Source organism: Macrobrachium rosenbergii, chromosome 12 (genome assembly GCF_040412425.1).
Source record: "Macrobrachium rosenbergii isolate ZJJX-2024 chromosome 12, ASM4041242v1, whole genome shotgun sequence".
Lineage (NCBI taxonomy): Eukaryota > Metazoa > Arthropoda > Malacostraca > Decapoda > Palaemonidae > Macrobrachium > Macrobrachium rosenbergii.
This window is the reverse complement of record NC_089752.1, coordinates 42,012,941-42,026,361: the sequence shown is the minus strand read 5'-3', so window position 1 is coordinate 42,026,361 and position 13,421 is coordinate 42,012,941. Positions and strand designations below refer to the sequence as shown.

General features: G+C 36.9%; 1 protein-coding gene across 1 annotated transcript in view; it reads right to left on the bottom strand.

Annotated features, from left to right (window-relative positions):
- LOC136843998 (KRAB-A domain-containing protein 2-like) overlaps window positions 1-12,126 on the bottom strand; it is a 21,806-nt gene extending 9,680 nt beyond the window's left edge. Inside the window, exons 1-2 of the mRNA XM_067113013.1 lie at window positions 11,971-12,126; window positions 10,819-11,296 (exon numbers count right to left, since the gene is read on the bottom strand). Of these exons, the coding sequence (XP_066969114.1) occupies window positions 10,819-11,296; window positions 11,971-12,126 (634 nt within the window). The remainder of the gene's footprint in view (window positions 1-10,818; window positions 11,297-11,970) is intronic.
- Window positions 12,127-13,421: the final 1,295 nt, after the last annotated feature.

Here is a 13,421-nt window from a genome sequence, read left to right as displayed (position 1 = left end):
CCACTCGTGGGAACAGCTTCGGTAATTATGTTCCCAGGAAAAAATTTTTACAATTGGATTTCGAAGGATTAGGTGCGAAGACATTATGAAATATTAACAACTAATACATCTACAAGTAATTTGCAATATATATAGCTACTATAGGAATTAATAAGTCAAATAAAATAGCGAGTGGGATTTTTCAGTTTTAAAGAGCTATCGTAACAACAGGACTGCGGGTATATTCATAATCGTTCTCCCATTTTGTCATTTCTAAACTACATATCATATTATTACCACATTAATTACTAACTGTATGACACACACACACACACACACACACATATATATATATATATATATATATATATATATATATATATATATATATATATATATATATATATATATATCATACTGAAAGAGAGAACGATAAATAATTTTGTATTATTTACTTACCCGTTTTAATATAAATTTCACTCCATGTACCGATGGCAAATTCACTGGCAGTATGTACTCTTTCCTTTATTTATATTACGCAGCGTTTATCACAAATTTGTTCGTCCTTCATCGAAAATTTTCGACGAGGCTTGATGTTTTGCGTGAAAGTTCCTTCATTTAAATGTAATGCATGATCAACCATGCATTTATGTACATGAAAATAATCATAGGCTTCTATGTCTAAAAATTGCAATCATCACCAGTTTTATATGTTGCTGTTCTTCGTGATTTGTTACTTTTTACTCTCAGGAAAATCATCGCTGTCTTCAAGCCCGCATAAAGTTAAAAACGTAATATAAGACATGTCGATTCTCTTGTGACACCAAATTAATAAATAAATACGTAAATAAATGACACTGGCATGCAAGATATCAGAAATTGATATGAATATTCACTGGATAAAAAACTCATCGGTAAGAGTCAGGGGAACGCGAGAAATGACAAATGTCGATACAGAAGTGTTTAAAACGGCAGAGTTCGTGATAAGATTAGAGAACTGACAACTCAAAAATAAAGGACGGATAATTAGCACCGTAAAAAAAATAACCTTCAACAAATGAAGCACACTAATTATACATAAGAACATAACCAGTGTCAATCTACGGTATACCGATGAAAGCCGGGATTAAGTATCAAACTACGAACAACGTTAACCAGCGTGATATCGCAGAGGTCTTCTCTGTAGGTGTCAGCATAAATTCAGTTGGAGAACATCCTGGTCCCTTAAAGGAGAAGACGGAAGAGTAAAAGAAAGTGAATGCAAATGGAAAAGGTGGTTGTAATTCTCTCCATTCTATCAACGCAGGTAACTGTCTTTAATTAGAATCATAATTTCAAACAAATCATACAAAGTAAAATTAGAATATAGTAAATTTCGCAGGGAAGTGGCCCCTTTCCCATTTATTGCCCATTTGAAGCGTACTAAAGCCCCTTCTCATAAATTTGTCATATCTGTTATACCAATAAAAGGATTAACTTCATCAGCCAAAGGCAAAGGTAAGAACATACGTTATGTTATTCCTCTTTTGAACCTGTTATTCGGACAGACACATTTATAACTACAGATAAGGAGGAAAGGGAGGAGGAGGAGGGGTAGGAGAGGGAGGAGGTGGAGAATAGTCCTGTCCTCTAACTAGATATTGGCTTTGAGGTTTGACCTGTCTTTGTTGTTAGTGGAAATTGGAAGGGAGATTGTGTCGAATTTTACTGAAGAAAGAGAGAGAGAGAGAGAGAGAGAGAGAGAGAGAGAGAGAGAGAGAGAGAGAGAGAGAGAGAGAGAGAGAGAGAGAGAGAGAGAGAGAGAGGTTAGAATCGAAGCTACTTAATCAGTGAACCTGAGACGGAAAAGAACTCCCTGGCGTAAGCGAAATATAACAAGGCATGCACATACACACACACACGTATATATATATATATATATATATATATATATATATATATATATATATATATATATATATATATATATACATACATACACACACACACACATATATATATATATATATATATATATATATATATATATATATATATATATATATATATATATATATATATATATATATATATATACATACATATACATATATATATATATATATATATATATATATATATATATATATATATATATATATATATATATATATATATATATATATATATGTGTGTGTGTGTGTGTGTGTGTGTGTGTGTGTGAGTAAATATATTATATGTATATATACATATATATACAGTTTCGTTTTAACATGCTTTTTTCCATTTTTATATGGGGTAAGCACGATGCCTTCTTTTGAAGGACTTTGATTTGGCGGTGGGGTAGGCCGTAGCCTCGATCGGCGCCCTGCCTGAGATCGCTTAGACCCGGTAACGAATGTGTACATGTATTGTACCAAATCCCCAGCTCCCTTTCTCCCAGCAGCGAGGAGAACTGGGCAGTTTGGTCGACAGTTCGAGACGTGTGAGGTGTCTGTTATGTTTTTAGATGATGTTGGAGTGGCTTTGTTTATGTGTGTGTTAGTCTGTAACACCCATTTGCTTTCAGCAAACCTATTCGTTGATTCCATATGTAATCCCGGGGTGTAAGTGTCCGCCTTCTCTGACCGGTCGGCTGCGGGGATTGAACCCTCACCACAGACCTATGTGAAGTCTGAGGTTGCTGCTCTACCAACCGAGCCATCGAGGCTCCATACATATATATACAGTATATACATATATATAATGAGACATGGGGTACAATAGGGAATAAAAATATGCAAAAGATACACGTCCACAAATTTCAGGGAGGACACGAAAAGCGTAAAGCAGAACACGCTAACTACTCAGAACTTAACAGCGAAGTTAGACGATGACCATTAAGAGATGAGAAAACGTTTGGACCAACGGGTTGATGATGCTGATAATGTCATGTGTTCAGGAACTGCCCCACTGAATTGATAACGAAAAATCTATGGGTGAAACGAAAAAGGAAAAACACTTGTTAAAAAGATGGACAGGTTATCAATAACATCAAAAACATAGACAATGCTAGACGAAACATAAAGGGATAGTTTGACTGACTTACCAAAAGCTGACGAATACCTGAATGTGCTCATGAATGAATTCACAGTTTTACACTGAAACCAATAATTAGGAAACCCAGATGGAAAAACTAGGCTATGGTGGAGTCATTGCGAACATTATTTTACATGAAACTTAAACGAAACCTCTTATACTAATTAAATTTTTGCAGAATGGTAAATGAAAACATCAAGGCTGATGATAGGGAATTGAAAGCCTTAGATAAGGTACCAAAGAAAGGCGTTGTACTTCCGTCAGCGGTGATGATAATATTTAGTATGCTTATTCTCAATAAGCTTGGGAAAAAACTTGATGAATAGCTTACAGAAGTACAAGCTGGTTTTAGAAAAGGCAAGAGTTGCACAGGTCAAGCATGTATGATAAAATGTATTGTGCAGCAGTGTCTAGAGTTTAAAAACCCCCTTCTAACGGCTTTTGTTGATCACGAGAAGGCATCTGACAGCGTCCAAAGGCCAATATTTTATGGAAGGGCTTGTGCCAACTTGGCATTCCATTTGGATATACAAAGGCTGTTGAAATTATCATATACGAAGAGCAAGCATGTTGATGATATCTTGTAAAGTGATTTGCAGTAGGCAAATAAGCTGAGTTCCACAAGGCAAAGTTAATTCAATTTTGCTGTTTGGCTTTGCTTTTTATACTAAATAAAAAAATGGTCGGAGATGGAAGCGAAAGCCAAGACTGCAGTAACGATAAAAGTTTGTGATACTTGGAATATCCAGAATGTGCCGTTTGAATAAGCAGAATATCGTATCAACAGAGATGGGACTCAAATCAATCTAAGAGAAACGGAAGTAATGAGGACAGAATATGCACAAAAGGGTGAAATAATATTAAACAGAGAAGGGTTTAATGAGTCTGAATCTTTCAAATATTCAATAAATAAGAACATCCAATAGATTTTCTCTTCAGCTGAAAATTAGTGACAGACTATGAATGGAAATCAAACAAAAGCAAGCTGAATAATATTTGAAACTAAAACAGACAGATTAATGGATACATAATAAAATTGTAAATAAAACTAGTACGGTCCGTATTGCTATACGGGCATGAATGATCGTATTACATTGAGAATATATCAACAGAATTTTTTCCGGTTTTAGAAAAAAGTTCTAAGAAGATTATTATGAGTCAGATGGGCTGAACATACCTGGAAATGATACCATAAAGGGATTTACTGAAGTTCCATTTATATATATATATATATATATATATATATATATATATATATATATATATATATATATATATATATATATATATATATATATGAGGTAATAATGAAAGGAAGATGGCTTGGATGTTCGTTGCATAACCCCAAGGAGAATAGTAAATGATAACGTCAACTGGGTTCCTGTGGGCACCACAAAAGTTGAAAGAATAAGAACTAATTGGCTCAGAACGATGAGAAGAGACTGAAAATCTGTGGAAGATAAAGTTTAAGACATGCATGGCGGAATTTCACGGAAGCCTTTTTACATCACGGAGCACTGTATGCGATGATGATTATGATTTTACATACATACATACATGTTACACACACACATAATATATATATATATATATATATATATATATATATATATATATATATATATATATATATATATATATATATATATATATATATATATATATATATATATATATATATATATATATATATATACACATATTAGCTGACCAAACCGGCGGTGCCCAGGAAAACTCTGAATGACAACCAATAAACTCTCTCTCTCCCTCATTCTTTCACTCTTTCTCCTCCCAAAGCCCCTCTACTCTCTCTCTCACTTCCTATCCCTCTCACTCTCACTCTCTCCCTTTCCTGTTATGATAGCTGCTTCAGTTACATTGCCCAGCATTTTTGACATTTTATATTCCACCCCTTCTCACCCCCATTCCTGCTGGGGCTGAGCTTGGACTTAAAGGGTATCAGGAGTGTCAGTTTTCATCTCAGCAACCTCAAAAGCTACGGATTAGACACTAATATCTGTCATTTTCGGTTATTTTTACATTCACACCCTTCCCACCCCTTCTCACCCCACCTTTCTATCGGGACTGAACTTGGACTTAAAGGGCATCAGGAGTATCACTATTCATCTCAAACACTATAGATTAGACACTAATATCTGTCTTTTTCGGTTATTTTTACATCAGCCCCCTTCATCGCCCCTTCTCACCCCCCATCCTTTCAGGGCTGAACTTGGACTTCAGGGGCATCGGGAGTGTCACTATTCATCTCAGCGATCTTGAAAACTATGAATTAGACTTTACTATCTGTCGTTTTTGGTTATTTTTACATGTCACCCTTCCCCCCTCCTTTTTGAGATAGTAAGTCATACATATACCAAGTTTGGTTGAAATTTCTCAATGCTTTTCAGATTTATGCTGGAACATAATATAACACACACATACATACATACATCTATCCATATATATATATATATATATATATATATATATATATATATATATATATATATATATATATATATATATATATATATATGATAGATGTATGTATGTATGTGTGTGTGTGTATGTTCCAGCATAAATCTGATATATATATATATATATATATATATATATATATATATAGTGTGTGTACGTATGCAAATGTAAGTGTGCTGTACAGGATAAATTGATTACCAATAACGTATACAATAACGACGAAAAGGTAAGTGTCGAAAAGAAGCATGTATTAAAGGCAATAGCATATAAATGTTGTACGATGGTTTACCTCTTCCGGAATGGCCAATGCACTGAAATGGGAGGCAAACGAGACAATGCTAGGAGAGTAGGACCGAACGCCGGCACCGAAAGAAAAGCAGAAATACGTTTATTTATATGTTAATAAATACACATCCATTTAACTATGATTATACGTATAAAAAAATGAAATAGTTCAGGAAATGCACTGAAAAACCTCCGAAGGCAATCTGACAAAGAGGTTAAAAATATTGATCAGCCACTTATCTGTTAAGAAGGTCGAAGAACATTTTGATATATGAAATATGTAAGAGGAATTCACACTTTCTAATACTTTGAAGAAACAATAAAGTCTACATTTTGGAAAGAAATAACAGAAACTGTAAAACATATAACAGATCTAAAGAGTTATGGACAGACACTTGTTTATCATAGACTGTATTTACTGAATTTTGTATTGTTTTTACTGCTTGAATTATGGACTTGAATTGAATTTTTCTCCACCATACTTCTTTTCCCATTTTTAAAGGGGCGACACCAGACTGATAGGAATTCCAGTTATCATCAAAAGAACTGGATATCTATAGTTCATATAGAATATAGAATTCAGGCCGCAGGCCAAGCGCTGGGACCTATGAGGTCTTATAGCGCTGAAAGGGAAATTGACAGTAAGAAGGTAGGAGGAAAACCTCACACTTGCACTATGAAGCAACTGTTGAAAGAGCATATGAACGGAGGTGCAGTAAAGGGAATGAAAGAGGTTGCAGCTTGGGGCCGAAAGGGACGCTGCAAAGAACCTTAAGTAATACCTACAGTGCACTGCATGAGGTGCACTGACGGTACTACCACCCTACGGGGCATAGCTCATGTAGTGTTTCCGGTTTGTGGATGTTTGTTACTTTAACTACCGGCAAGAAACAGAAGTTGACTGACTACATCTAATCACTGATTTACCACAAAGCAGAAGTATCTTACTAATTGTGCCTCCAAGTATAGGCAAATACAAGGAATGTGATAAAAATTAAATCATTACAACAGTTTGTAATGCTGATGAATTTCGTGAATGCCATTAGTCACACTACCGTACGATGTTTTACTTGGACCACTGCCAAAGATGTACCATCATACGTAAATGGAAGTGTGGGATATCTACTGGAATTTAACTGTTCACTAACTTGGCCTCTGTGCTTTACAGCTCTTTTGCAATATTGTTACAAGAGATGCTTGGAATATAAAGGGTCAAGTATACGAGGTATGTTCAATAAGTAATGAGAAAATGTCAGGAGAGACACTATTTTCATAAGCTTACAAAACTTTGTCTCCTTCAAAATAATTGCCTCTCGCAGCTACACACTTCTGCATGCGTATCTCCCAATCTAGGAAAACCTGCTCAAAGTCCTTTTTCAGTAGTCCCTTCAGGCAACTTTCCGATGCCTCTTTCAGCTCCTCTGTTGACTGGAATCTGGTTCCCCTGAGGCTGTCTTTCATGCGTGGGAACAGGAAGAAGTCGCAAGGGGCTAGGTCAGGGCTTTAGGGTGGGTGTTGTACCACTTTCATTCCCCTGTCGGCCATCCAGGTGGTCACCAGTGTTGACTTGTGGCATGGGGCATTGTCCTGGTGGAACTACCACTGACCACTCCTCCATTCCTCTTCGGTCAGAACAGTCTCTACTGTGCCAATACTAATACCAACAGCTTCAGACAGCATCCTCACAGATATTCGACGGTCTTGCATCACTAACCTTTGCACTTCCTCAGTGTTTTCCTCCTTGTGTGCACTTTTCGGTGCTCCAGATCTGGGTTCATCCTCAACCTGTTCATTTCCGTCAGAAAATCTGTTAAACCACCGATAGAAACTTGCTTGGCTCATCTGTTCATCCCCATAGGCCTCCTTTAACATTCCATAAGCTTCTCGTTTGGTTTTCTTAAGTTTAACACAAAATTTGATGGCGTAACATTGCTCCATGTTTCCCTGCAAGTGTTCACAGATCGGCAAACCGGATCAGATTGGTTCCACCACATTCACTGCTGCACTCAGACCTACAAATATAGAAAGTTGCCAGTTTGTCATTTCATAGAATATATGTATGTGTACTTCACCATGAAGTAGTATTTTGATCAAATCATATTTAGTGTCTCGCCTGGCATTTTCTCATTACTTATTGAACATACCTCGTATATTCGGGAGGTACTGTAGAAAGGTGGCGAAGAAGGGAAGGAGCTAATGAGAAAATGGTCGGAGGGAAAGTTGCTTGAAATCCTTCCCAAATGTTGCAGAAAGCAATAAATGTGTCCCAACGGTCAAACTAGAGTGGGAAATAGGTTCCCAAACAATGTCTCTCTTGCCAATAGGATGATGACAGTTTGACATGTATGGGAAGCAATTAAGGGGGTGGGTACTCGATTAGAGATGTAGTGGGGCACGGAATAATGGGATGAGGAGAAACTGGAGACTGGAATAGAGACCTCTGAGAGGGATAGAGGGAACAAAAACTAGTAAATAAAATGTAGTATCATGAAAACAGTCCAATAATAACAGAGCCTAAAATACTGGCAGGATTAAGTGAAAATGTGGCCAAGGACGAAGCAACGATCATTTCGAAGCTATGTACCCAGTAAGGAGAAGCATCTCTTTATGTTCCTGAGATATTCGTTATAATGCAAGCCTTCAGTTCGATTTTCTCAGGAAGAGTCGGAGGACAAAGGTAAGTTAAATATATCTTAGTTTAACCAGCTCTCCTAGGGCTGACCCGAAGAATTAGATTTGTTTTACGTGGCTAAGAACCAATTGGTTACCTAGCAACGGGTCCTACAACTTATTGTGGAATCCGAACCACATTATAACGAGAAATGAATTCCAATCACCAGAAATAAATTTCTCTAATTCATTGGCAGGTCGGAGAATCGAACGCGGCCCCAGCAGAGTGCTAGTCGAGAATGATACTAACCCGGCCAGTGAGGAACAGCCACTGGCAATGCTTACAAGTAAAAAGTGCGCAAAAATTTCTTCGGCGCAATTAGGTTTTCCGTACAGCGTGTAATGCTGTATGAAACTCTCAGCCGCGGCCCGGTGGTGGCCTGTGTCCTTGGAACCTATAGCGGTGTCAGATGTACGATCACGATTAATTTTAACCTTTAATAATATGTAGACTACTGAGGCTAGCTGCAATTTGGTAAGCTTGATGGTTGGAGGGTGGGTGATCAACATACCAGTTTGTAGCTTTCTAGCCTCAGTAGTTTTTAAGATCTGAAGGCGGACAGACAAATAGCCATCTCAATATTTTTCTTTTACAGAAAACTAAAAAAGTCTTTTAGTAATGGTAAATTTCAAGAAAAGTCTTAGTTAGGCTTGATTTATTTTTCTTACTCCCTAGCAGTATCATATTAAATGTAAGAAAGTTTAGAAAAACTTGACACAAACGAGAATTCTTAGCATAAAAACGGAGAAGAAATAATCCCATCACACGAAACTGAGAAACAATTGCAATATCCATAAATGAGGAAAAAGGCAAAATAAAAGTTGCCTTCGACAACGAAGCAATTTCCGAGACTGGCCTTTTCCAAACTTTGTCTAAGTGTCTGCGTTCGTGTTTCTTCTGGTCCATAAAATGAAAATAAATAAGCGCATAAACGATCACCGAAAATTTAGTCATGAAAATACGAGACCCTACGGAATACCAAGATGAAAAAACTCTTTCCGCAAAAAGGCCTGATGGACTGATGACCTTTCAAGTTCGTGGACTTTCAGAACCACTTTCCCGATGCAGAACGGATCCACATGAACGAAAATATACAAGACAAAAAGAAAACACGAAACCGAATTTGCCATAGCAAAGACGATTTCATTTGGTTCCATTTTCTCCCTTGTTTTTGAATCTAGATTACCCTCACTGATACTAAATTCTCCAACAATTTCTTTTATTCATGAAATCATGCGTTGACTTAGTTATTATCGGAATACATAGAGAGAGAAAAAGTAAGTATATCTTAGTTTAACCAGACCACTGAGCTGAGAGAGAGAGAGAGAGAGAGAGAGAGAGAGAGAGAGAGAGAGAGAGAGAGAGAGAGAGAGAGAGAGTTCTATTTTTAAATGGGATCAAAAGCTTTTCCCGTATCACCCATAGTAATCATTGTATTATTCCTTGGAAGATCATTTACATAAATTAATGAATTCATCGAAGCACTGTATTATTCCTTGGAAGATCATTTACATGGATTAATGAATTCATCGAAAAATGGGTTATGGGAGTTAAAGAAAAATACAAAACAATTCCATAACAAAAATTCAGAATGAAAACAGCAGAAGGGAAGTTTTGCAGAAGAACAATGCATTGCCAGATGGAGTTTTATGACAATGATTAGAAGAGCAGCTACCGAGCATTATATATGTTACAGTCAATCTCTAAATCCAGACAATTTGTAAAGTGACTGATTATTTCAGGTAATTTGTGAACTGCCTAGTTCACCCAGTCATTTTATAAATCAGCTGAAAATCGCAGACAATTTACAAAGTGACTAAAATTTTGATAGATTTTCTTGGCATAATGACTGAAATGATCCTGTGTGTGTGTGTGTGTGACATATTGACTCATATGAAGTAATGACCTGAGGAACCTGAGGAAATGATCATTGTGTGTGTGTTTTAACTAGCTGTTACCCTCTCACTGCCATTTTCACAGTCAGTGTGTGTGTGTGTGTGACACTGACCAGTACAGGCAAAGGGTACAGGCGTCTGCGGGCTGAACAGCTAATCAGAGCAGTTATTTGCGGAACCTATGGCGTGTTCCCAAGAAGAAAATTTCTACGAGAAAGTGATGTTGAAGAAGAACTCTGATTCAAAGTCATTAATACTAACTAAAATTGAGTACTACAATCTGATAGAGGAACTCAGAGTTGCATCAAGTGCAAAAAACAAATCAAATCGGAAAAGTAATTAATGGTGATAGACTTGTCATGTGGTTTGGAATTTAACCAAATTATTTAAATATCAGCTACATTTTTTAACATTTTATTTATTTATTTATTTATTTATTTTTTGCATCTCTACCTGGCTGAGCGAAGTCCTCTGGCGAGTCATTTGGAGGAGCAGAACATTCAGGTGAATCGTCTGGAGGGTTCGTGAACTCGGGTGATTCGTCTGGCCGAGTAGAGTCAGAGGAGAAACTGTAAGCTCCAAGTAAATCCTCTTCAGTGATCATTGTCTTCAAAACTTCTTCTGGAAGTGCGGTTGAACGTAGACCTACTCTGGCGTCAACACCAAAGAGTGCTTTGTATGGAGATTGTTTGATTCCAGAATGGTAACTGGAGTTCTTTTGGAAGTGCACAAACCTGAGTCCCATGGGCCAGTCAGTTGTATCATTATCCTCTAACCATGAAATAAGCATGTCTTTTATATCACAGTTAAGGCGTTCAACAGATCCCTGGCTCTGTGGATGCCTTGGTTTACCATGAACAATCAACAGGTCTGGCCAAAGAAGTTTGAGTTTCGAAATTACCGATGCTGTAAATTCACTACCATTATCACTCTGAAGAATTTGAGGGGCTCCGAATATTAAAAATATGTCCATTAGCTGGAAAGCAACCTCAGCGGCTCTTTTTGAAGTTAAGGGGCGCAATATGCAATACTTTGTTAGATGATCTTGGTACACCATTATCCACTTATACTTTCCTTTGGCGCAAGACTGCATGTCAACAAGGTCCGCCTGAGATCGTGAACCGTAATCCTTAGATAAAATCGGGGTGAATGTCCAGAAGAACTCCGCATGCATAAAGTACCAAAATTAAAAGTAAAATGTAATATTTTTCATATTTAAAGCGTTTTAGACCACTTCTTATGATGAGGAAACACCCACAATTTTGCCATATTAGCTATGGAGGGGGTTGGGGGACAGGTATTGTCTAACCTTATAAGTCAAAAATCGAAAATCATTCGATGGGGAACTAGTTTTTCTGAGAAACATTACACTCTTTCTGAGAAACATTACAGTAAAAAACCTCATTTTCGAACTAACTCCAGTAAGATCAAGTACACGAAGTGCTACTGGATGTAAACAAACGACTTAGAAAATTTTCGAGGATGCCGATTAGATAATCATTAATATCTCGGATATGGTGAATCTCCTCAAAAAGTGTTCAGAGACAAAGTTTTATTATTTTATATTGTGAAAATTATAGTGTGACCTATTTTCTTATATCTCACCGCGGAGTTGTTCTGGACATTGACCAAAATCGGTTTGACAGTTACTCCCTTTGTCACACATCTCTTCCGTTTCTTTTGACACTGAACACACAAAGATTTGAACAGTTCTATAGTATCTCTAGTTATGTTCGCATATTTTGACAGCTCTTTGGCCATTTTGTCTCTTCCGCCATGTCCCGTAGCAATGTGGGCACGTTTTATTGTTTCAAACATATCCTCAACGTGTACAAAATAAACAAGTTCTTGAGTTTCATCCTTCCGTTTTTTTTATTAACTTTTCAACACCACCACACTGAAGAACTTCGTAACGTCCAAGGATGTAATACTGCCGATTTGATTTGTTTTTTGCAATTGATGCAACTCTGAGTTCCTCTATCAGATTGTAGTACTCAATTTTAGTTAGTAGTAATGACTTTGAATCAGAGTTCTTCTTCAACATCACTTTCTCGTAGAAATTTTCTTCTTGGGAACACGCCATAGGTTCCGCAAATAACTGCTCTGATTAGCTGTTCAGCCCGCAGAAGCCTGTACCCTTTGCCTGTACTGGTCAGTGTCACACACACACACACACTGACTGTGAAAATGGCAGTGAGAGGGTAACAGCTAGTTAAAACACACACACAATGATCATTTCCTCAGGTTCCTCAGGTCATTACTTCATATGAGTCAATATGTCACACACACACACACAGGATCATTTCAGTCATTATGCCAAGAAAATCTATCAAAATTTTAGTCACTTTGTAAATTGTCTGCGATTTTCAGCTGATTTATAAAATGACTGGGTGAACTAGGCAGTTCACAAATTACCTGAAATAATCAGTCACTTTACAAATTGTCTGGATTTAGAGATTGACTGTAACATATACCTGTACAGCTACAAAAGAAGAGTTTACATAATTACTTACTTACGAACTGTTTGATCTTTATAACACACCCTACATTACTCACACAAACCGGTAGATATATATAGATACATTCTCTGAAAAGTTCTAAATGAAACGAGTTTTGAAAAGATAACACACGTAAAAAAACACAGAAATGCGAAATCTCTTAAATGAAAATAGTTTTTCAGAAAATACTGCAACACAAATTTCGATATGTGACCTAATAGCATGAAATCTACACTTTTCGTACTACACAAAACACAACTTTACGACCTTTTCAGTAAGCACTTGATAGTTTTGGAGAAAGAATCACGCTAAGCAACTGCCACTTCTAATACATACGAAAAGGAAGAATGAAGAGAAGAGAATATCGCTTGATACATCAATGCCAAGGGCAAGAAAATACGACAAAACATCGGAAATTCAATCCCCACCACGCTGCGCTGAGGATCGCACGTGACCCAGCTAGATGTAAGTTCTCCTGTTATGCATTTTCGCTGAAATGCGCGAATGTGTGAGAAGGATCGCTGAATCCACAAAGGCGTTCCATTTCCTCCCATTTCA